Here is a 26507-nt window from a genome sequence, read left to right on the forward strand (position 1 = left end):
ATTTATAAAAGTGTATCATTTATTATTGATCTTCCATAAATGTTTCTTTTTCTCTTTTGCTATCTCATATCTTATACATATTATTAAGTTTTTAGTTATACTTATCACTAAGAATAAATGTCAGTCACTTGAATGACAAATAAGATACTGGTGAAAGTAAAAATATTCAACATTTGAACAAGCAAATTTAATAAAGCATTTGAAAGAATAAATACTAAGCAAATTGAGATTGCATTTCATATAACTGGTATGCCTCATAACTGAGAAGGAAAACTAACTCTGTACAAGATAAGAAGCTAAGTTCTTACAAATATACTATGAAAAGGAGTATATAACTAGTCAGGTGAACTTTGAGATTACCTTTAAAAATTATACACTTGATAAATGTAAAATATGGAACACTGAATAGCTGAAAGAAAGAAACATATTTTTCTTTTTCTCTTTTTTCCCCTTCAGGTTTGGTAGGACAAAGGCGAAATGAAGAACAACTCAGCAGAAATAGAGTTCATTTTGCTGGGACTGACAGATGATCCTCAACTACAAATTGTGATCTTCCTGTTTCTACTTTCTAACTACATCTTCAGCCTGATGGGAAACTTAGTCATTATATTCCTCACACTGCTGGATCCCAGACTCAAGACACCAATGTACTTCTTCCTCCAAAATTTCTCCTTCTTAGAAATTTCATTCACAACAGTGAGTATCCCACGGTTCCTGACAAGCATTCTCACTGGTGACAAAACAATTTCCTACAATAATTGTCTTGCTCAATTATTCTTCCATATTCTATTTGGAGCTACAGAGTTTTACCTCCTGGCTGCCATGTCCTATGACCGCTATGTGGCCATCTGCAAACCCCTGCACTATCCAGTCATCATGAACAGCAGGGTGTGCTACCAACTTGCGCTCAGCTCCTGGGTAATTGGATTCTTAGTCATCTTCCCCCCTTTGCTCTTGGGACTCAGGCTGGAGTTCTGTGCTTCCAAAGCAATAGATCACTTCCTGTGTGATTCTTCTCCTGTCCTACAGATCTCTTGCACAGACACACGCTTCATAGAATGGATGGCTTTTCTCTTAGCTGTGATGACACTTGCCATCACGTTGTTCTTAGTGATCCTCTCCTATGCTTTCATCATCAAAACCATCCTAAAATTCCCTTCTGCTCAGCAGCGAACTAAGGCCTTTTCCACCTGCTCCTCACACATGGTTGTTGTCTCTATCACTTATGGAAGCTGCATCTTCATGTATATGAGAACATCAGCAAGGGACAGGGTGAGTCTCAACAAAGGTGTGTCTGTGCTTAACACTTCTGTGGCCCCTGTTCTAAACCCTTTCATCTACACCCTAAGGAACCAGCAGGTAAAAGAAGCATTCAGGTATATGACTCACAGATGTCATTCTTTTCCAACAAATGTGCAAAGATTTAGACATAAATAACATGCTGCTGGAACAGCAATGAGAAAATTGAATACAATAATCATTTCTCTTAGTTGTATTCTGTGTCATTTCTCTCTCTCTGAGTATTTAAACCACCTCAGGTTTGCTAAGTTTCTCTATAATCATATCTGCTCTGCTTTCTAATGTGTCTTCATAATTGCTAAGAAAAATCTATTTCTGAAATACATAATATCAAATTATAAACATCAAAATCAAAAGATTTTGTTCTTAATGCTTAATACATATAAATCTTTCTACATATGTTGTTGCTTTGCCTTGTAAAATTTGGTATAAATTGCAAGGAACATGCTAATTATTATGTAGGATAATGGGATTGTCAAAGGAAGCTAGAAAATTGATATCTGAAAATGATAGCCACTGTACAGTACAGTTATACTAACTGATTTCATGTCATTTGCAGTAAAATATATGTGACTGACAACTTTTGCACCACCTTATGCCCTTCCCATTCTTTTCATTTCTGAAGATTCATTTAAAAGGAACACACAGTTTGAGCAGTATATCTACCATCTCATGTTCAACATGCTTTGAGTTCTCCCTTGCTATTAATGTATCTCAACTGATTTTATTTAGTAGCAAGTCTACTGTACTTTTTTCTTAGCCAACTTTAAGATTTGGTCAATATCAATATTATTAATATTAACATTAATAATATTAGCCAATTTTAATATTTTGGTCATTTTATTCTTTGAGGAATCAATCCACAAGAATTAGTCATTTGCTGTGATCAGTGAGTACATTTAAAGGCTATTTCTCTAAAGCCTCTATCCTTCAAATATGTATTGTAGGAAAAATAAAAGTAAAACTGCTTGCTAAATAGAAATTAGTCAGGAATAGTTATCCCATTATATCCTGAGGATTCTACTTCTCAGTTCTCATTCTTCCAGCAGAGAAACATTTGAAATTTTCACTAGTGAATCATCAGAAACCTGTAGAGGACACATTTCATATTCATTTCAGCTAAAAATCATAGCCCTTTTGCTCTGTGTGCACTTTTTCATGACGCCCTCTCTGGCATTCAGCTACCTTTATAGAGCAGAAAGAGCCAAGTCCAAGTCCAACAGTGGCTGGTAGAACTTTACAAAGCTAATACTGTCCTAGTCACCTCCCTTTTTTTATGCCTTACCTGTGTTTGCCCTCACCTGTAATATTAATACAAGCTGTGATCTCAGAGTGAGCAATACATGCATTTTTTAGTTTGTGTCACCTCAACAAATATAATTCATTCCAGATCTATCTGATTTTCAGCAAATTCCATTTGTCTTTACTGGTAACAGTCAATTGTATGTATATACTACAGTTTTGTTACTTATTCAATTGATATAAAATCATGTCCTTGACAAGTTGTAAATTTCAATCATAAGGAGAAGGAAATTCTGGAAGATTCAGGTTTTCTTGTGCTTTTCTTGCACACCTAGGAAGATGCTATTTGATATTGATAGTCAGTGTTCATTCCTATGCAGATTCTTGTAAAACAGCCAAAGCTCTGAAAGAGATATAGCAAGTTGTTGCTCCTAGGACTGGTTGAACTCACAGAGTGATGTCAGTGCTGGGGGCAGATTGGGGCAATTAAGATGCACTTTCCATTGTCTTGACAAACTTGTCCACATTGTATAGAACCATTTTAAATTCTTGGCCATTGTATGTGCTTGAATTCATGAAAGCCAAATGACTTCAGGCTCCTTCAGTACCCAGGGTAGAAAGCAGGGTTCCAACATGTACAGTCTATTATTATTCCTATAGAAAGAAGTGGGACAAAGAACAGCAAATATAGGCCAGGATGTTACTATTGAAGGTCTTTAACTTTTCCATGATAAGGCACATCTGAAGATCCACTGTGTATCATGTGGGAGAAAATATCTACCTCATGCTCTTCTAGGACATCACAGAACTCCACACACAGAGCTCTGAGACAGACATTTCTTTTTTAAAAAAAAAATATTTTGTTTATTTATTTGAGAGAGAGAATATGTATGCCAGGGCCTTTATCCTGTATAAATCAACTCCAGGCACATGTGCTACTTTGTGAATCTGGTTTACATGGGTGTTGGGAGAATCAAATCTGGGTCCTTTGGCTTTACTAGCAGGAGCCTTAATGGCTCAGCCATCTGTTGTAGTCAGGTTCACATTTCTGGTAGAAATAACCCAACCAAGAGCAGTTTATGGGTAAAAGAGGTTTATTTTGGCTTACAGGCTCAAGGAAAAATCCATGATGGAAGGGGGAAAGGATGGCATGAGGAGAAGGTGGATGGACATCACCCCCTGGCCCACATAAGGTGGACAACAGGAACAGGAGAGTGTGCCAAACACTGCCAAGGGATAACTGGCTATAAAACCCATAAGCCCACCCCCAACAATACACTGCCTCCCAAATCTCCATCTGCTGGGAACCTAGCATTTAAAACAGCTGAGTTTATGGGGAACACCTGAATCAAACCACCACATTCCACCCCTGGCCCCATAAACTGATAACCATACATGATGTAAAATACAATGCATCTATCCCACTTTAAAAGTCCCCATAGTTTTTATCAATTCCAATGGTGTCCATGCATCCCCATAGTCCAAGATCTTTTAACTGAGCCATAATACCAAAAAAAACCTCAAAAAACCGATAAAGGCACAGAATAAACATTCACACTGCAAAAGATGGCATTGAGCACCACAAAGAAATACACAAGCAACACATTATTTAAACAGGGCAAACACCAAACTCTGTAGCTTCAAATCCAACAGTCACAAATTGATTGAAATCTAACCAGTGACAAATCTCCAAGTCTGATAATTGTAACCAGCAAGAAGTCTCTGGGGTTCCAAATCTGCCACTCTAGCTAGGCTACTTACACTCCTGGAAAACTTCATCCAGGGCGGGCAGCTGTCCTCAGCAGCCATATCCTGGTCTCAGAATCTCCACTGGGTCTCCACTGTAATTCATGGTTCATCCTCATGGCTTCATTGGTTCTCCATGCAGGCATCCAGCAAACCTGTTTCACATGGCCCATAACCATTTCCAAAACACAAGACTGTGTTACAAACTCAATGACTCAGGTGCAGTTTTAATGTGTAGTTTTTAGGAGTCCTGGCAAATATAATCTAAATATATATCTCAGCCATGGAGGGGGTTTGGTTCTGTCAGCACAGCTTTTGGGATGCTGAGGCAGGGAGATCCCAATCTTGAGACCAACCCTGGATGCACAGCAAAGTACTGATCCTACCTACAATAACGCACATCTCAACTTTTTTTTTCACATTTTTTTAATTTAATTTATTAGTTTTCTCTTCAGTAAATACAGGCAGTTTGGTACCATTATTTAGGCTCATCTGTGATCTACCCCTTCCCATTAGACCCTCCTTGTTAATGAAAATGGGTCGTGCATTGTGGAGTTAGCCCCCAGTTATTGGTATGATAAATGTCTCTGCAAATCATGACCCAACATGTGACTCTGACATTCTTTCTGCCCCCTCTTCCGCAAAATTTCCCTGAGCCATGTTGGGTTCATTTTTGGTCTGCTTCAGTGCTAAGGTGTTGGGGGCCTCTGAGGCTCTGGCTCTCTGATTTGGTAGGAGTTGATTTTTCTCTGCGTTGATCTCCTTCCCCTTTGTGCTGGTATCCGGTTCACAGGAAAACATCACCCTTGCTTATTTCACCAGTTGGCCTTAGTTTCAGTTGGGCCCCTTTTGAGGTATCTCTTAGGATCTGCATCTATCTGGAAAAGAGAAGCAGATTCTCCAATGGAGAGTAAGTTAGCACCCAGAAAATTGAGATAAGACTTACTTTTTTTGATAGACAGTATGGTAGGTTTAGGCCCTCTTATACCCCGTGATTGATGGTAGCTTGATATTGTAGAGTGGGCTTGTGTTTGGGTATGGTTCTGACTTGTTTCCCAGCTCCAGCTATGGGTCTAGTACCACTGAGTTGATCAGTTAGCCAAATCAAGAGCAATTGATTCCTCACCATGGCTGTGTACCACTATTGCACTTGTGTGGGCATCACATCCGGTTATTTGTTGCTAATTAGGTTAAACAATGTGTTGCTTGGACAGATCTTGGTCATTTCCCCCAGTCGCCTATGTAGCGCCTTCTGGCACTAGACACGCTGACTGTCTGGGGACTGACTCTCTCCTGGCTTCCAGCCATGTCATTCCATTTTACGCATCAGCTGTGTATGGAGTCTTCAGCAATAGGGTCTTACCACTGGCCTTTGGTGGGTCATCAAGTACTCTGACAGAGTCTATCATTGTTTTGGGAAACCTTGTAGGTTTCTCTGATCAAAAGCTCATTGTGGATGGTAGGCCCAAGCTGGAAGTGGGGGTTACAGGTCAGTGTCCACTAAGAAATTGAGGAAAAAGATAACTAATATACAAGAGTTAGAGAGGAGAGAGATAGAGGGGAGAAGGGGAGAGGGAGGGAGGGAAGATGTAGGAGATTTAGGTCAGTTTTGATCCTACCCTCTCCAGTGTCTTGTGGTTCAGGTGTTTCCTGTAATCAGAGGGTGGAAAACAGTAATCCGGACACAAACAGCAATGGTACCATGAAATTCTACTTCCTAAAAGACAGACCAAATGGCTCAACCTTCACATCTCAACTTTTTAAAGATTTTATTTATTTATTGCCATTTCAGTACCTCTAGCCACAACAAAGGAACTCCAAATGCATGTACTACCTTGTGCAGTCAGCCTTATGTAGGTACTGGGGAATAAAACCCCAAATCAAACATTTGCCTTTGCCAGCAAGCACCTTAAGTGCTTAACTGCTAAAGTGTCTCTCCAGCCCTCAACTTTTAGTTTATTTATTTATTTTGTAACTCATCTGTTCTTACTTACAAGTTCTTGATTCTGTGTCTTGGCAGGTTTGTGCCTTATCTCCCTGTCCAATGAGACTTGAGTGTCAGGTTCTCCTTCCTATTCCAGGGCCATCTGGCCATCATGTAGGTCCAGCCCTGCAGGGGAAGCACTAAAGAACACATTGCAATTACACATTCCTGCTCATGGGTAGTCCCCATTTTGTCCTTGCCTTGGAAAGCTGCCCCAGATGCAGCATATGAGAGTAAGAAAGATGATCTTCCCAGGTTTCTAACACTTGTCTAGGATTGGCCCCAGAAGTTAACTATTCCTGATTGACTTTTTACCCCTGGGGAACACGGCAGGACAATACCCTTCTCTGCAAATGTGGAGGGGTTTTCCCTCCTCTTCTGCTAGGTATGGTTGGGTTTAGGACTTGAGTGACTTTCATCACACTTGTTTAAATCAGAAACACCTGTAAAACCTTGCAGTGAGACATTTATCTTGGTTTGTCTTTTCTATCATTAAATTTCTTCCTCAATGTCAGGTCCCAGAGTGGTGGAATTTCCCAGTAGTCCAGACAACATTATCTCCCTTTATCCCCCTTTTCTGTGGCCTTGAGTTTTGCCAATTTTAAGTTCTATCAGATAGTGCCTCATTACTGGAGAGTGTGTTAGGAGGCATCTGTGTGTGGGTGATCTCTGACCTTGAAGCTTCTTTTCTGGCTCTAGTTAAACAAGTGTTTGTTTGCTTGTTTGTTTTTCCCAGGAAGATTTTTCTCTGGGCTATAGGGCAAGTCCTTGATTGTGGCATTTTTATAACTTTTAAGAGTAGGATAATCTTCATTTTTCCCTGTCTATAATCTTACTTTCAGTGTTTCCTCTGAGGGGCATTCAACATTAAAAGCTGGCCTTCCTAATTTACAGAGGCCTTTATTTTTGTCATGTCATCTTAGTATTATAATCTGCTGAATATTCCCTTCTGAAGTATGGTGTATTTTTGACTATGTAGTCTAGGACAGTAGGCTTGGTGGAGGATTGCCCACAAAATGAATTTCCCACCCTGTTAATTCTGCAGAACATATACAAAGGCAAAGCCATTCTGCAGCCCTGGGGCTGCGAGCCACATGCAGACTTATACACACATTCATATCAAGTGCACTTTTCAGACACCAGATGGCCATCTCCCTCTCACACATTCATGCACACATTCATTCAGAGTTTAAACAACTTTTCTTATTTAATCCCATTCATACCCCTGATTGAGTTTGAGACCAAACACCGTCAGTCACCCTGACACCTGACTGAAAGAGAGCCATCAACATGCAGCAGTATGGAGGCTCAGGGATTCTTGGTGGGGATCAGTCCTCACTGGCTCCTCCAGACCTGACTACTCACAGTCCCAATTTCCAGTTTCCCCAGGGAATTCTTACCTGGTGATGTTTGTCTCAGCCTCCTTTCCTTCCACTCAGGAACTCTGGTCCAGGGCTTCACAGTGTCCTTGGGGTACCTGGAAGGGGACCCTGTAATAATGTAAGGGGTGCATTCTTCCAAGTTCCAGGGGCATTTGGCAGGCTGGGAGGCCCAGGAGCAGCAGTCCTTCCTGACCAACTAGGGTCGTGGCAAAGGAGAAGCTTGCTGGGGTCTCCAGAGATGTTGTAGAAACTCTCTGGAAAGATCACTCCAAAGTCAGTATGAGGGAAAGTTGAGAAGTTTATTACCCAGGCGCCAAAAAGCTTGAGGTAGCCTCCAAAGAAGCTTTGGACCCACGCTGAAATTTTGTTTCCATTTTATAGTTTTCATAGCCAAGGGGAGGGAAAGTGAACAAACAAGATGTGTCAATTTGCATATCAATCATTTCTGTAGTCAGGCCACCCTAACGATGAACTCCATTTTATTCTGTTTTAGCCTAAACTATCTTTGCTTCTTATCCCTTTGGGCCCTTTCTGGACAGTTCCTTCTTTGGGATTTTTCTATCTGCTGACAAAGAAAAGTTTAGCTCCTCAGCAATTCACTCTTACAGTAACTCAGTGAATCAATTCAACTTTTAGCTTCTTTTCTACCACAATATTACCATGGGAGCTGAAGCCTGATTAGGAGGCTGCATCTTGACCAGAAGTCCTAAACTAAGCTTTTACCAACTCAGGTTTTTTTTTGGTTTTTTTTTTGTTTTTTTTGTTTATTTGACAGCAACAGACAGAAAGAGTAAGAGGCAGATAGAGAGACAGAGAGAGACTGGGCGCACCAGGGCCTCCAGCCACTGCAAATGAACCCCAGATGCCCCTTGTACATCTGGCTAACGTGGGTCCTGAGGAATCGAGCCTTGAACCAGGGTCCTTAGGCTTCACAGGCAAGCGCTTAACCGCTAAGCCATCTCTCCAGCCCCCAACTCAGTTTTCATTATAGTTACTTTCTTGCTATTTTGTAGCTCACTAATTTATTTTTGTAACGTTTCATTTATTTATTTATTTATTTATTTATTTATTTATTTATTTATTTATTTATTTATTTATTTATGAGAAAGAGAAAGAAAGAGAGAATATAGGCCTCCTACCACTACTAATAAACTGCAGACAGCTTTGTGTATTTGGCTTTACATGGGTGATAAGGAATTGAACTCAAACCAGCAGATTTTGCAAGCAAGTGCCTTTGACAATTGACCATCTCCCAACCCTAATTTATTCATTTATACTTCACTACTTCAGAAATTTCTTACACAACCTCTCAAATTCTTACTTCATATTCACAATGATGTGCAAATGATGCATTTATGAGGTAAAGCTTTAAAAATAATTGACTTTCATCCATCTTGTTTCTAAAATTGTATTTTACCACAAATATATATTTTTATTTTTCTCAGAAAAATCAGAGATTTGACTCTTTCATTGATTTTTCTTCAAAAAGTGCTTTAAAATATTTTTATTTATTTATTTGACAAAGAAAGAGAAAGAGAGAGAGAGAATGGGCGCACCAGGGCCTCCAGCCTCTGCAAATGAACTCCAGATGCCTGCGCTCCCTTGTGCATCTGGCTAACGTGGGTCCTGAAGAATCAAACCTGGGTCCTTTGGCTTTTCAGGCAAATGCCTTGACCACTAAGCCATCCCTCCAGCCCAATAATAAGTGTTTTAAAATATGAAGATAATTTTACAATATAGTTATTTTTAATACACAATGTACAGACTATAATAGTTGTAGTTTTAAATCAACTGAATTAGCTACTTTTATATCAAGTATGAAGTTGATGGAAATTCAATACAGACTTGCAAAGTTTTAATAAGAAAACATTTAATTTGCAAATGGTGTAGTTGAATTTATATTTAAAAAGTCAAGTGAGCACTAACCAACTTAATCCTTCTCATAAATGTAGGACCATTATGTTACTAAAAAATAAAATCTAACAACTTCAATTCAATATTATCAGTTTATTCATAGTTTCTCTTGAGTTGAGATGATGTAAATGCAATTTTCTATAATTATTCAGTTTTCTTTCATTGCATCTTTAAAGTAAACTTGAAGAATTTACTCATATTTGCATATTTTTACAAGTGAGAACTTAAAACAAATCCTATTCTTACCAAATGCTCTAATTTGGAAGTAAAAAGTATGTTGAGCTGAAAAATTCCTATTTTTATAAATTGTGTAATTTGTTTAATAGTAAAAAATAATATGTTACTGATATGCATATGTACTCTCTGGAGATCAGTAATTAGACATTCCCTGCCATGCCTGTCACACTTGCCTCTGCTGGTTACGAAGCAGATGTAGACACGATTTGCTTATATGCTTCATTCAGCCTTTACAAATGAGGTTAAAACCACACTGCCTCCTAAGAGAGATGAACAAATGAGGCAAGGAATTTAATTTCTCCAAGACCATAAAAGTTCTAAGAGATCACTCATTTATTTTAAACCCTTGGGACCCATATCTCTCCTTATTACATTATATTGTTTTTGTTTGTAATGTTTTGATTAACTTTAAAAGCTCATTCTTAAAAGTACAAAAGGCCTCTTTATACTTTAACCTCGAAGTGGATCATCTCTTATCTCAGGAGCTATTAATTAATCTTCTTGTCAGACTTATAAATGGATTAGAATAGCATTCAATTCAATAACTCCTAATAGACTTCATCCTTTCCTTACCATGCCCTTATTTGTGATTCATGCTGTTTTCTTCATTGCCACAGTATATTCTAAAACTGAGCAATCACAAGCTGAAATATTATCAGAATGCCATTGCCCAATCTAAGTCAGCACAGAGTTCTAACACCAATGTCTCCTTCAGTGAATAGTTACTTCTCAGATGAATGAGTGACTGCTGGAGACATAGGCTCAGAAAGATTCTAATTCATTGTACTGGCACAAATACCATATAATAAAATTAATAATATAATATAAATTGATTATTTGTGAATCCAACAAGGTGTTAAAATTGAATTTATTAATTGAACAAATTTATAATTAACTAGAATTTTGAACTGGAAAGTTTAAAAAGTGAGTTCTCATAATAGACCTTGCTCTGTTTCTCTTTGTCTGTCTTTCTTTCTCAAAATGGATACAATAAATAAATAAAGTTGCATAATATTATCATGCCCAAGGTTATCCTCTGGCCTCCACATGAATGCACACACACATGCATACACACCTGCACACACACAAACTTTCACACATATGCTTACAGAAAATAAATGATTATTTTCCTTTCAATTGAATTATGCATTATTTGTGTGATATTATTTTACTATTCAAACAAAATGAATATTAAAATTGCATCAAAATTACAATATGACTTAATACATGAGAACTGATTGTATAGACTTTTTATAAAATATATCAGAGGTGTTCATGGAGGATGAAGAGTGAGTAGGCCAGATCCCCATTCCCCCAGGATCCTTCCAGTTTCCTGATCCCAGTAGGTCCTGCTGTGGCTGATTTGGGGCTGCTTGGGCCCTGTGAGCTTGCTGAAGAAGCAGACCCCTTGCTCTGCTGTCTTGACAGAAGTACCCCAGGTCCCCAATTTCTGGATACCCTGTGCCACAGGGTGTGTGTACCAGGCAAGGAGTGAGTAGGCCAGGTCCTTGTTCCCTAGCTCCGCCCAGTTTCATGGCCCCTGTAGGTCCCCCTGTACCTGCCTAGGGGAGGCCTGGTCCCTGTCTGGGGGCTGTGGAAATAAGCCTGTTACCCTGGCATTCTGACTGGCCCCTCGGTACTGACATTCCTATTACCCTGAGTCAGAGGGTGCATGGGCCACTGTAAGAGCAGGCCTCATGCTTAGGGCTCTCCAGCTTCTTGATTCCTGGTTCCCCAACATGTGATTACCATGAACTGAAGAGTACATACAAGTGGAGTGAGTAGGACAGATTTCCCAGTTCCCCAGGTACCTTTCATGTACCTGCAATCTCCACAATCTGTGCATCTGTCGTTATAACCCCATCATACACCAGTATACCAATCTGGTTCACATCTTAAACTGAACAGCCTTTGAAGATCCTACAAGGACAAAAAGTTACTTCTTCCTCAATAGAATAAAGTGTCTCCCCAGGATGGGAATACCACAATGCAAAAAAGCCAACAAAAGTCAGAAATCTGAGAGATTTCCACTAAGGATGCCTGGTCTGACCATGGAAGCTTTCAACGAAATCACTGAAACTTCCACAGAAATTCAATTCCAAAATGAAAACACAACAACCAATGAGAACCCGATCAAAAGAATTGCTGAACTGGAAGCACACCATCAAAAAACTAACAATTATATCAATGAAATTGAACAGAATCCTCTCTTAGAGCATTCAGCTTTTGACAGTAGTCTTGAAGAAAACATTAGAACCCTCAGAAGAGATATGAATGAACTGAAAGTGAGCCAAGGTATGGAAAATCTCAAAAACCAATTGATTAAGCTTAATAAAGACTTGATCAAATATAAGAATGAATTCCTAAGAGCATCAAGAAAATCAAAACTCTAACTGAAATCATATCTCAAAACAGAATGCAAAATAACACAGCAGAAAACAACAATCACATAGAACTTATTAAAAAAATAACTCCATAGAACCCCTTGCTAACATAGTTTATCATGTAGAAGACAGCACCTCTGACCTGGAAGACAAGACAAGAAATTGATTGGGAGATCGAATATTTTGCTAAGTTCAAAAACTAAAGTGAAGAATATGAGGGAGCTGTGGGGTACCCTTAAACAACCAAACATCCAGATCATGGGTGTACCAGAATTAGAGGACTACAGACCAGAGGCATAGAGAACATATTCAGCATAACTAGTGAAGAAAATTTTCCCAATCTCCAAAAGAGAGGCCCATACTGATACAGGAAGCCGACAGAACACCAGACAGAACCAAAGAAGAAACTCCCCATGGCACATCATAGTTAAAACTCATAACAATGAAAATAATGTGAGAGGGTTAAAAGCAGCAAGCGAGAAACAATTCAATACATACAAAGGAAATCCTGTCAGAATTACCTCAGATTTCTCAATGGAAACCTTGAAAGCAAAAAGGGCCTTGAATGGAACACTTCAAAGTCTAAGAACTTATGGCTTCCAACCCAAGCTACTCTACCCAGCAAAAGTATCCCTCATAATATATGGTAAAAGAAAAAAATTTCCATGATAAAAGTCAACTCTAAGATTGTAGGAACACAAAGCCAAACCTACAGAGAATAATATTTCAGGGAATACTCCACACAGGAGAGTCAAACAACCAAACTCAACAGCCAAACAAGAAGACCACAATAACCAAAAATAGACCAGGCTCAAAAATGAACAAGATACAAGGAAGCAACAAAACCCATAAAGCACCTCATCAGAGCAGTGGTTAATTTGAACCTCACAGTAATAAACTTAAATATTAATGGTCTTAGCCATCAAATGACATATGGTAACAGGGTAGAACAAAACAATGGACCCTTCTGTCTGTTTTCATCAAGAGACCCACCAAACCACTAAAGATACACACTTCCTCAGGCTGAAAAAATGAAAAATGATATTCCAAGCAAATGGAAATTAGAAACAAGCAGGCATTACTATATTAATATCTGATAAAATAGACTTCAAACCAAAGGTAATCAAAAAGGACAAAGAAGGCCAGTTCTTAGTCATCAAGAGAATGATCCACCATGATAACATCACAACCATAAATCAGTATGCACCAAATACAGGTATACCACAGCTTATAAAACAAAAACATACTTGAAAACAAAGCATAAATAAACACCAACACCATCTTAGTTGGAGACTTCAATACTCCACTGTCATCAATAGACAGGTCATCCAAACAGAAAATCAACAGGGAACTAATAAAGCTCAACAACATCAACTAGACCTAATAGATGTCTACAAAACTTTATACTCCAACTCTACAAAATACACATTCTTCTCAGCAGCCTATGAAACCTTCTCCAAAATTGACCATATATTAGGTCATAAAGTGTGCCTCCATAAAGATAGGAAAATTGAAGTAACTCCCTGCATCATGTCATATCACAGTGCTTTAAAGCTAGAAATGAACAAGAGACACATCAAGGACTCCATCACTCCTAGAAACTAAACAACACACTTTTAAACAATGAATGAGTCATGGAAGAAAGCAAAAAAGAAATAGTAAGATTCCTACAATTTAATGATAATGAAAACAAAACCTGCCAAAAGTTATGGAACACAATGAAGGCAGTCCTAAGAGAAAAATTCATAGCCCTAAATCCCTCCATTACAAAGACAGAGAGATCCCAAATTAATAACCTGACTTTCTACCTAAAGGCACTAAAAACAAGAAGAATCTAACCCAAAGACCTCCAGATGAAAATAAATAATCAAGATTAGAGCAGAAATTAACAAATAGGAAACTCAGAAAACAATTTACAAAAATCAATGAAATGAAGAGCTGGTTCTTTGAAAAAATAAACAAGATTGACAAACCCCTGTCTACTTTGATCAAGCAAAAAAAGAGAAGTCTCAAATTTACCAGCCAGAGATGTGTAAAGGAAAGAGAACTATAGGTCTATAACCCTAATAAACTTAGATGAAAAGATCCTGAACAAGATTTTTGCAAAACAAATTCAACATCAAAAAATTATCCACCTTGATAAAGTAGGCTTCATTCCAGGATGCAGGAGTGGTTTAACTTATGGAAATAGGTAAGCATAATACACCACATAAGTAAACTCAACCATAAGAACAACATGATCATCTCAATTGATGCAGAGAAAGCCTTTGGCAAAATACAACACCACTTCATGAACAAAACACCAGAAAGAATATGCATGGGGGGCTTATATCCCAACACAATAAAGGCTATATATAAAACACCCAAAGCCCAAACCATACTTAATAAGAAAAAACTCGGGGAGTTCCCACTGAAATCTGGAACAAGACAAAGTTGTCTACTCTACATAGTACTAGAAGTACTAGCCCAAGCAATAAGACAGGAGAAGGAAATAAAAGGGATTCAAATTGGAAAGGAAGAAGTCATTAGCCCTATTTGCAGATGACATGATCCTGTACATAACTGGCCCGAAAGTCTCCATCTCAAAACTTCTAAAGGTAATTAATTCCTTCAGTAGAGTGGTGGGATACAAAATCAATGCACAATAGTAGCCTTTTTATATTCAAAGGACAAATATATAGAGAAGGAAATCAGTTAGGCTGTCCCATTTTCAATAGCAACAACAAAAATTAAATAACTTGGAATAAACTAACCAAGGATATAAAAGACCTATATAATGAAAACATTAAAAAAAAAAACTGAAGAAATAAGTTGAGGAAGACTGAAAAGGTGGAATTACCTCCCATGTTCCTGGACTGGAAAGGTAGATTTAATATTGTGAAAATAGCAATTATACAAAATGCAGTATACATAATGCAGTACTAATAAAAAATACCAGCATTTCTGGGTATAGTAGTGAATGCATTTAATCCTAGCACTCAAGAGACAGAGGTAGGAGGATCTCTGTGAGTTTGAGGCCATCCTGAGACTCCATAGTGAATTCCAGGTCAGTATGAGCTAGAGTAAAACCCCACCTTGAAAAACAAAACCAAAAAAAACAAACAAAATGCCAGCATTATTCTCCACAGATAGAAAAAAAATTATCTCAAAATTCATATGGAATTGCAGTAGGCTTATGATATCCAAACATATCCTCAGGAAAATAAAAACACCTCTGGAGATATCACCATTCCCAATATAAAGCTGTATTACAAAGCCATAGTAACAAAAACAACATGGTACTGTCGTAAGAATAGAAACATAGACCAATGGAACAGAATTGAAGACTCAGCCCTTAGGTCAAGTGACCCCTCCCCAAATAAACTCACTGGTTCACTGAGCTGTATTGGTATAATATTACTTTGTTCTGCCATCTGAGCCCTATTTTAGAGGAAGGTGTGTGTCTGCTTCTCCCCTGTAGAAACATTTCCAATATGACATAAATGCAGTTTTATTTCCTCAATGCATGGACATTGTATGCTATGAAAACATCCTGTAAGGTTTCATTGTGGGAATAGACTCAATGGCTAAGGATTTATCTCTGTGACACATCATATTTTGCACAGTGAAGTAACATTGTCAAATATCACAGAGAACTTACTCTTTCCATAAAGCCTTGACATTTCATTCCAGGACAAGTCTAGCTTTTCTCCTTTAAATCTCAGTAAAAGTAAATGACTGTTCTACTGGTAGATTATGATAGCAAATATGCTTTGTGATTCTGTCTGCTTGAATAATATTTCAGCCCAAAATCCATGATGTGTAAAAGCCCAAGCTTGTTCTAGGACAGACCATAGACAACTGCATATAGAAAAAAATTGAACCCTGAATGAGATTCAACTATCAGACCCATGAGTAGTGAGGTAGAGGGGGCTTAACAGGATCCAACAATGAGGCTTCAAGCCTTCCATGTCACAAACACATGGCCATCTTCTACTTACTATAGTTACAGAAGAAATATAACCTCAAAAAAGGAATATCAACATGAAAAGCAAAACTTCAAATTAAATCCTGCACATTCATTTTGCTCAGAACATTAGAACTTACTGAGTAATTTAAATATCTTTTCTTCTTATAACTTTGAAAATATTCCCACAAATGAGCTGCAACATCATTTTTCTTTACTTCTTTGCAACTAATTTTTGTTATTTTGTTCAAAACTGAAGTCCTCCCATGGGCACACCAGCACCTACAGTCACTACAAATGCATTTCCTTAAAGCTCAAAATCAAGGCAAATATTTCCACTCTCACATCTGGAAATGATAGAGCAATGATAAGAAAACAAATAAAAAGCATCCAGTAAGAAAATAAGTAAAATTATCTTTTTAGATGATGTAATTTTATATGTAGAAAGCATTAATGCATATAATACAACAGACACACACATACACACACAAAAAAAAATCTAGAAGTGATAAAGTGAGTAAAGTTGAAAAGTACAAAAAAAAAACTGAAAATCAGGTCCAACCTGAACCTGGTGGCACTGGCCTGTAATCCCAGGTACATAGGAAGCCAAGATAGGAATCAAGTACAATCTGTGCTTCTTAGTGAAACCCTGTTTCAAAGTGAGGGTTTGGGAATATCAATCTATGTGAAAGTGCTTTCTTACCCAGTGTAAGACCCTAGGCTAAATCCTCAGCATTGTAAAAGTAAACAAGCAGCACTTCTACATAGTAACAAAAAGCTCAATTATAAACAACCTACAGTAAAATGAAAAAGAATAAATTATTTTAAAATAAACTTATTTAAAGACATGAATGGCATCTACATTGAAAGCTATAAAACCTAATAAAAAGATAAATAAAAGAAGAATCCCATGTTATGGGCTAAAAGATAAGATTGTTAAGTTGTGCATTTTACATAAAGTGATATACAGATTCGGTGCAAAAATCATTTTAACTGAAATAGAAAAAAATAGATGAGAATGCCAAAATATCTCCAAGTAACCAAATCAATCTTAAAAAGAACAAATCTATAGGAATCATACTTTCTGGTTTTAAAATATGTTCAAAAGATTCAGTAATTAAAACTGTGTGACTGAACAGAGCAGCAAGGTCATGAATAAGCTCATACATGCCCAGACAATTAATTGATCTTCATTGACAGAATATCAAAGGTTGACAAATGGAAAGGAATTGTTTCAATCATTGATAGAATTGTGAAAACTGGATGGAAAAGAATAAATATTTGTCTTATACTATATAGAGAAATAAATTCAATTGTATTAAAGACTTACATTCCCTGAAACAGTATTTCTACAACTAAATATATGGGATAGTTTCATGACATGAAGCTTCTTGTCAAAGTTTTCTTTGCTATGACACTAAAATCTCCATGGGAGGGAATACATCCCTGATACTGAAAACTTAAAACAGGGGTAGTCATGAGCCCTAGGGGTGTAACGTCTGCTGCTGTCTGGCTAAATTTATATACTATGCTTATCAACTACCCAGTAACCACTTCTTTTAACGTTCATACCCTTATATTAATGCTACTCTCACTTTTGATAAAGAATCTTCTCTTCAGATGGCAGTGACCTTGGGATGACTCAAAAGGTATCATGGTGCTGGAAAGAAGTGACTGGAGTGCTCAGTACTGTAATATCTCTATCACAACTTCCAAGGCTCAGGGTCTAATGCGGAAGAGGTGGCAGAAAGAATGTAAGAGCCAAAGAAAGGGTAGGACTCCTTACAACGTGCTCCCTCCAGACACAAAATGGCCTGGATATCCATGACCTCATAGTGCCTGACACTACCTACACAAGACCATCATAATAGGAAGTGAAGATCATGACATCAAAATAAAAGAGGGACTGATTGAGAGGGTGAGGGGATACGATGGAGAGTAGAGTTTCAAAGGGGAAAGTGGGGGAGGGAGGGTATTACCATGGGATATTTTTTATAATCATGGAAGTTGTTAATTAAAATTTGAAAAGACAGAACAAAACAGCCACAGTGAGATATACATATGTTAAAACTAAAAAACTTAAGGTAACAAGTGTTAGCTAAAGAAAAACCAGGAACAGCTTACACTGTTGGTAAGAATCATGAATGTTCCTCAAAACATTAAAAACAGAGCTTCAAGAAACTACATTCATGGATATGTATTCAAAAGAACTCATACCAAAATCTTCATTATGTTATACCATTATTCATAATAGTCAAGGTAAGAAAAATCCCTAATATCCACCTGTATGCTAGTGAGAAAAGCAAGTACGTAATTCATATTCATAAAGTAGGATATTATGCAGCAGAAAGTAATAAGGAAATATTGCCACGTGCAGTAACATAGATGAGCATGGAAGACACTACACATACTCAATACACCAGTTATAGAATTCCTTATGTGTGAGGTACTCAGACATTCAAATTCAACAACAGGGCGGAATGATGATTTCTAGTAGGGAGCTGCTAACTGATGGTGTGAAGTTTCAGCTATGAAAGGTGAACAAGTTCTAGAGATCTAGTGGACAACATTGTGTTTATCATTGACAGTTGTCTGTTGTGCATTTAAAATTTTAGAAAAGTTTAGATTTGTTATAAATGTTATTATCAAATAAAAAAAAGAAATGGGGTTGGAGAGATTGCTCAGCAGTTAAGGTGCTTGTCTGCAATATGTAACAACTTGGGTTCGATTCCCCAGTTCCCACATAAAACCACATGCACAAAGTGGCACTTGCATTTGGGGTTTATTTGCAGTGGCTAGAAGCCCTGGTACACCCAATTCATTCTATCTCTCTTCCTTTCTCTCTTTTTAGCTCTCTCTCCTGGGAAATAATAAATAAATTTTTAAAAAATAAGATACATTTTTTTAAAGAGATGGCAGGAAGAAACTCTTGTTTATTACGTTAATGGTGGTGATATTTTCAGTGATGTAGACACATGTCAAAACATGAAATTATATATATTAAATGTGTACAGTATCTTATATAGTAATTATACCTTATGGAAGCTGTTAAATTAAATTTTTCTTTTTTTGTTTAAATTAATTTTTTTAATTTAAAAATTAGGGGAAGGCTGGAGAGATGGCTTAGCAGATAAAGCATTTGTCTGAAAAGCCAGAGGACCCTGGTTTGATTCCCCAGGACCCACGTAAGCCAGATGCACATGGGGGTGCATGCATCTGGATTTAATTTGCAGTAGCTGGAGGCTCTGGTGCACCCATTCTCTCCCTGTCTGTCTGTCTGTCTGTCTGTCTCTCTCTCTCTCTCTCCATCTTTCTCTCTCTCAAGTAAATAAATAAAATATAAAATATGTTTTAAAAATGAGGGTATTAGAGTCTGTAGAGAGGTTACTACTTGTCAAGTGACAGGATATTTTCATAGAGTAAAGAAATAACAGAAACAAATTATTATATTAAAATTAGGAGGCAACAGAAGCATATGTACATAATCAGTAATATAAATCATGGTTATACATGTAGCTAGTCTTCTTTCTAGCTTCTTAGCTAAGCAGAAATTCCTTACATCCTGCATGTTTTACTTATATTTTCAATCTATTAGTCTTTTATTCTTCTAAGCTTGCTTGTCTTTTATTTGTGATATCTATTTGATAACTAATATCATTTCACGTAGCATAATCAATAGAACTTACCAAAATTAACCACTGACATGAATATAAAATAATGTAATTAGAGAGAGCATTGTACAGATGTAGACTGGTAAATCACTGTCTTCAGAAAAGCAAGCCTGCCCAGAATGCCATTCTCAAGACAAACACTTCATCTAAGTATAAATGTTTTATAAAAATGTACTAGATCTACATTCATTAAGTTGTTTCTAAAGTCATAGTTCAATTTTCTTACTTAAGCACCCATTAATAATAATAAACACAACAAATTAGGGACAATAACTTGCAAAATTAATTATTTCTCACTGATTTGGTATCATTATCACAAGCATCATTTTATTTTGAAATTCTGCATAGGTGATAAGTACATTATAAATTAAATTTTGTATCTCATATAAAAATTAACCCCATCTTTTTGACTTTTAAGTTTTAATTTACTGTTTGTTTGTAAACTAGTTATTCCTACATCTCATGTCTAAGTTTCCCCTATGCATCATTTAAAAATGATAACAACCATAGGTAGGGTGTACTCAATTGCATATACCACCAAAAGAAAAAGAAATGGTATACATATGCACAAAGCACTAATACATGCATGAATCAAGTTAACTCAACAACTCAATGTCTTATTCTGTTCAAAATATATGTACTCATTGATAGATAGATAGATAGATAGATAGATAGATAGATAGATAGATATCATGAAGACAAGGGTAATATACAAAACTACTATCTTAGTCCTATTTTTGTATCATATAAAAATGAATTAAATTATTCCATGATGATTAAGTCCATGAATTCATGAAAAACAGCATGAATAGATGCCAAAGATGTAATAAAAATAAAACCAAAAAGAACCGAAATAGGGAAATGTTTTACCGGTCAAATTTGTGTGTATGTTTTAGTTCTGAATTATGCTGAGGTCAACATTCTTGAGGCAAATATTTTTCTCACGGCATCATTGAATGCTTGTTTCACCTGCTGGTTCCTCAAAGTGTAAATGAATGGGTTCAGCATAGGAGCAACAGATGTGTTGAGGATAGCCACCCCTTTTGTCAAAGCAACCCCTTCCTTTGCTGATGGCTTCACATACATGAAGATGCAGCTTCCATAGGACATAGAGACCACAATCATATGTGAGGAACAGGTGGAGAAGGCCTTTTTCCTTTGTTTGGTTGAGGGGATTTTCAGGATTGTTCTGAGAATGTAGGAGTAGGAGAGAATTATTAGCACCAATGTAGCCACATTGGTGAGCAAAGCTAGAATAAAGCTCATGAGCTCTAATGTGCTTGTGTCTGAGCAGGAGATCTGCAGCAGAGGGGCAGAGTCGCAGGTAAAGTGGTCAATGATATTGGAGTCACAGAATTCTAGCTCTAAGCCCATGGCTAATGGAGGAAAAATTACCAAGAAACCTGCCAACCAAGAGCTGACAATCAGTTGGTAACAGATCTTGTTACTGATGATGGTTGTATAGTGTAGTGGCTTACAAATAGCCACATAGCGATCATAGGACATAGAAGCTAAAAGGAAAAACTCTGTTGAGCCAAGGAAAATAAAGAAAAATACCTGAGCAACACATGCATTATAGGAAATAGATTTGTCCCCAGTTAGAATGCTGTACAAAAATCTGGGGTTACACACAGAAGTAAATGAAATTTCTAAGATGGAGAAATTCCTGAGAAAGAAATACATGGGAGTCTTTAGGTGGCAATCCAGCAAAGTAAGTGTGATGATAGTCAGATTTCCAGTAATGCTCAGCACATAGGTGAGGAATAGAAAACAGGAAATCACAACCTGGAGTTCTGGGTCATCTGTTAGACCAAGAAGGATGAACTCTGTCACTAATGTTCTATTTCTCATTACTGCTGGTTTGCTTATAGCAGGTCTGACAAAGTGAACATAGGAAAAAAAAAAAAAACATTAGTAAGAAGAGAAACAAACATCCGCATACATTTTAAAGCATTATGCTTTTCATATACAATATTTTCCATGAATTAAAATTCTTACTCATCATGAAAATCAGTGACCAACTTAATTCCTAGAAAAATATTCTAAATATTTTTGAGAAATATCAATACAAATTCTGTTAATATCTTTACAGTGTATTTGCTTGACAAAAATAAAAATAGTGAATAAGAAACTATAATTATATCTTTTAAAGGAGTGCTATACAGAAACAGTAGCCCATTTTTTTATTCACCATAAATTTTATTTTCACACATCACTGGAGATTTAACTCTCCAATATTCATCCCTGATTAATAAAACAAAGAAAATCTTCCCACTAACTTTCACTTATTGTGATTTGCAAATACTTAATATACAACAATTAAATACAAAACACACAAACATTTTAATGTTATTTAGGACTACCTCACACAACTGCCAGTAACATGTACCAGGTCATTCTAAATGATAGATGTATAAATATTAAAGAATTATATCACATTCCCCACATTTACTGACTATAAATTATCATTTAACATATTTAAATTTATCAAATTAGCTGAAAACTATATGGAATATATGAAGTTATATATATGAAATAGAAAGTGATATAAAAAGAACTGCATGAGAAGAAAATGAAAGCTGAATACATTGCATGAAAGTGAGTTGAAAATACTCACCTACTATCAAAATATTGATGGATAAAGTTAAATCTAGAACATGCAAGTTAGTTAGGTCATAATTCATGATGTGGGTCAGTCACGCATGGAGAAACAAATGTACACTCTCTCACAAAGTCTTTGATATGTAATCTCAAAACACCCAAAGAAGAATTTTCATCTTGACTTTCCTCACATCGTCCAGAATCCTGACATACTCTACCCACAATTTTGACAATGTATTTTTAGATGAAAGTTTTGCTCTATAAAAGAAGACATCTTTACAATTAGTTGGATTAGTCTAATACCTCCCAAAGGACTATTTCTACAAATTTTCCCTAGGAAGAAAGAAAAATAGCATTTTAATATGTTTACTACACATAATTTTAAAATATTCTTCAAGGAAAGGAAACTCAAAATGACTTATGGGATAAATAATAATAAGGCACTAATGAATCTATGTAGAAGATCCCTTACAGCAATTATATTTAATTTGTTTTTACCTGATACATGTCTCAGGAGAAGACAGAGAATTTTATTCATCAAAGTATGTTAGCTAGGCATTTGTGAAGGTGAGAGGTCTAGAAAAACTAAATCATTAGCTTCTGACATTGATTTTCATAGGATACATATATTATCCTTAAGGCAAGCAGGGAAAATCAGTTTAAAAGATGAAAGGAAAAACAGAGCAGAGATGTGTATGTATGTGTATTCATGTGTGTGTGTGTCAGGTACACATGCATGTGGAGAGCAGAGGGGCAATCTCAGGTGCTGCCCATAGGGATTCTGTCCATCTCCTTTGAGACAGTGTTTCTCATTTGCCTGGAGCATACCAATCAGGCTTTACTGATACTCCTGTCTCCACCTCCTCACCACTGGAATTACATGTTTATACCATTGTTTTCACCATTTTATATGAGTACTGAGAATCAAATTCGGGTTCTCATGCTTGCAAAGAGCATACTCAATCTACCTAGCTATCTTCTTAGACCAATACAGAGATCTGTTAAGAAAATGTACCAGGTTGAGCAATTTATGAAATGTTTAAAACACGTCACCGCTAGGCTCTCCTGTTGTAGCTAAAACTTACAGAAGAAATGTTGCTTCTTTCATTAATTTGGCTAAGTGATTCATATTCACCCAAGCAATGCAAACTTCACCTGTTTATTATTCCCAAGCTGATCAACCTAAAATACTATGTGACTCCTAGCAGAAATAAGAAGGACTAGGGCAGCGATGATACATAAAATATAGTGACTGAAAGTTTCTCAAATTTAATGTAGAACCTAAATCACAAACCTATGAAGCTAAACAAATTCTAACAAGGACGAACTACAGGAAACCACATCTAGGCACTTAAGAAGCAAAGTGTTGAAAGTCAAATCCAAAGAGGGAATCTTGAGAGCAGTGGAGAAAGAGGTGACCCAGAACATGTAAGGGGGCCTCTGCAAATCCATTACCTGACCTCTATCATAAACCAGGAAGAGGATGAGTTCCCTCTTCACACTCTTGTTTTGCAGATAGTCATTCTAACTAGTATGAAGTGTAAAAAGTGATATGCCATTACACTTTCTAATTGCATTTCCTTAATTATTACTGACATTGAGGAACCTTTCGTGTCTATTTTCCATTTGCATATTGTATTTGGAAAATTATATATTCAGGCTATATGTCTATTGAAAAATGTTATGACTTCCGGTTAAGATGGCGGCGTAGGTACCACGCCAAAGCAGCCTAGGGGGGAAAAGACCAAAAAAACTCAGCAAAATACATGCTTTTACTAAAAAGTGAGGTGTATAGGAAATTGAGGTGTCAGCGGAGAAGTAGAAGAGTTATAGAGCATCCAGAGCCCGCACAGGCGGGGAAAGCGGCTCCAGCGGCTCAGGCAGCTCGGACAAATGCCGCAGCCGCGGCGCAGCAGAAAGCCGCCAGTCTCTCGGCTCAACCACAGGAAAAGCCAGGTGCGGGATTTTCCCCTCACACCGCGCTCTCCGCAACTCGGAAACGTGAGGGGAGAGCGGCAGCGAGCAGCGGAGGAGCAGACAGCGAGGTAGAAGAACACGTGGAGCAGCGAGACAACCAGAGCAGCCGCGACTCCCTCCCCTCCCCCACCGCCTGAGCCCAGCTCCAGAAAACACAGCAGCGGCCCAGGACCCGACCACGCCAACTTGGGCTGACAGCGGGACCCAAGCAGGAGCAAAGTTCGGCAGCAACTTCAGCGGCTCCAGCACCGGTACCAGCGGCCCCAGCAGCAGCGGACCCAGGAGCGGCAGCGGCGGCAGATCCCGCAGCAGTGGCTTCGGGGGGAGCAGCGGCGGTGGTCACGGCAGCGGCAGCTTCAGCAGCGGTGGTGGCTCCGGTGGTGGCAGCTATGGGAGCAGCAGAGGCAGCAGCAGCGGCTCAGTTTGCCCCGTAGGAAAAGCAAGTGCCCAGCTCCAGAAATCAGAACAGCAGTCCGACAACCCAGGCAGCAACTTGACTGAGACCAAAATCACCCAAGGTAACTGGGATTGCACCAGGGAAGGGTCTCACTTGGTCACAAGCTGACTTGGATCCCTCAACAGACCAGAAATCTAAACCTCTTTGTTGATAGAAGATCTGGTCATTATAATAACTACTCTTGCATACATACTCGGGGCTGTTTTTGATTGAATGTGTACAGTGTTTAGTTAAATTTTAGAATCTACCTGTATTTTATTCCACTCAGCCTGCTTGAATACTCCTATAGCAGGAAATCTCAACCCCTAAGAACATCTTTGTAGATAGTCTGAGAGTCTTAAGAGCCATACCTAATACCTTAAGGTCCTACCCTGAAAATATATTACATCAAATCAATTGATACAGCTAAGAATACACAGCTAGCTAGAAAATCCAAGCATTAACTTAATCCAAGATGCAAAAATATATACATTATAACACAAGAAACACTAAAAAGCAAGATGATATAAATCCACCTAAAAGTATTAATGCATCAGAAATGTCCTCCAGAGAGAAAGAGTTAGAGGAAATGCCTGAGAAAGAGTTCAAAAGAATAATTATAAATATGTTCAAAGAGGTCAAAGAACACATGAAAACAATCAAGGAAGAAATCAAAGAGGAAATCAAAGGAATCAAAGAAGAGGCAGGACACCAATTTAATGAAATAAAGAAGGCAATACAAGACATAAATAGGGAAATAGAAATAATAAAGAAAAACCAGTCAGAATTACTAGCAATGAAGAACACAGTTAATGAAATAAAAAACTCTGTAGAAAATCTCACCAGTAGGATGGATGAGGGAGAGGACAGAATATCTAAGCTAGAAGACCAGGTGGCAGACCTAATGCAGTCCAACAAAGAGAAAGACAAACTTATAGAAAAGTATGAGTGGGAATTTCAAGATATTCGGGACACTATGAAAAGATCCAATATAAGAATTCAGGGCATAGTAGAAGGAGAAGAACTCCACTCCAGAGGCATAGTAGGCATCTTCAACAAAATCATAGAGGAAAATTTCCCCCAAATTGGGAAAGAGGTGCCAATACAGATACAGGAAGCCTTTAGAACCCCAGCCAGACAAAACCCAGAAAGAACCTCCCCTCGCCATATTATAATCAAACTTCCAAACACACAAACCAAAGAAAAATTATTGAAAGCAGTTAGAGAGAAAAATCCAGTTACCTACAAAAGCAAGCCCATCAGGATTACAGCAGATTATTCAACACAAACTTTTAAAGCCAGAAGGGCTTGGAGTGATATATTCCAAGTTCTGAAAGATAACAACTGTCAACCAAGGTTACTTTATCCTGCAAAGTTATCCATTCAAATAGATGGAGAAATAAAGACATTCCATGACAAAAGCAGGTTAAAGGAGTATTTGAAGACAAAACCAGCTCTACAGAAAATACTTGATAGAATCCTCCATGCTGAACAAAAGGAAAAGCACACATATAAGGAACCTAGAAAAAACAAGCTATACTCAAATACCAGTTAACAGAAGAGAGCACAGATAGAACCAGTAACACACACACACACACACAAAAATGGCAAACATAAATACACACCTTTCAATAATATCTCTTAATATCAAAGGTCTCAATGCCCCAACAAAAAGACATAGATTTGCA

General features: G+C 37.5%; 2 protein-coding genes across 2 annotated transcripts; one reads left to right on the forward strand and one right to left on the reverse strand.

Moving 5' to 3' along the window:
- Positions 1 to 477: 477 nt before the first annotated feature.
- On the forward strand, positions 478 to 1437 carry LOC101614248 (olfactory receptor 6C6-like). The gene has a single exon (XM_004649938.2). The coding sequence runs from the start codon at positions 478 to 480 to the stop codon at positions 1435 to 1437; it is 960 nt and encodes a 319-aa protein (XP_004649995.2).
- Positions 1438 to 20708: 19271 nt separating this feature from the next.
- On the reverse strand, positions 20709 to 21668 carry LOC101601373 (olfactory receptor 6C76). Its single transcript, XM_004650478.2, has one exon. The coding sequence runs from the start codon at positions 21654 to 21656 to the stop codon at positions 20709 to 20711; it is 948 nt and encodes a 315-aa protein (XP_004650535.1). The 5' UTR covers positions 21657 to 21668.
- Between the last annotated feature and the right edge of the window lie 4839 nt (positions 21669 to 26507).

Source organism: Jaculus jaculus, chromosome 6 (genome assembly GCF_020740685.1).
Source record: "Jaculus jaculus isolate mJacJac1 chromosome 6, mJacJac1.mat.Y.cur, whole genome shotgun sequence".
Classification (NCBI taxonomy): domain Eukaryota; kingdom Metazoa; phylum Chordata; class Mammalia; order Rodentia; family Dipodidae; genus Jaculus; species Jaculus jaculus.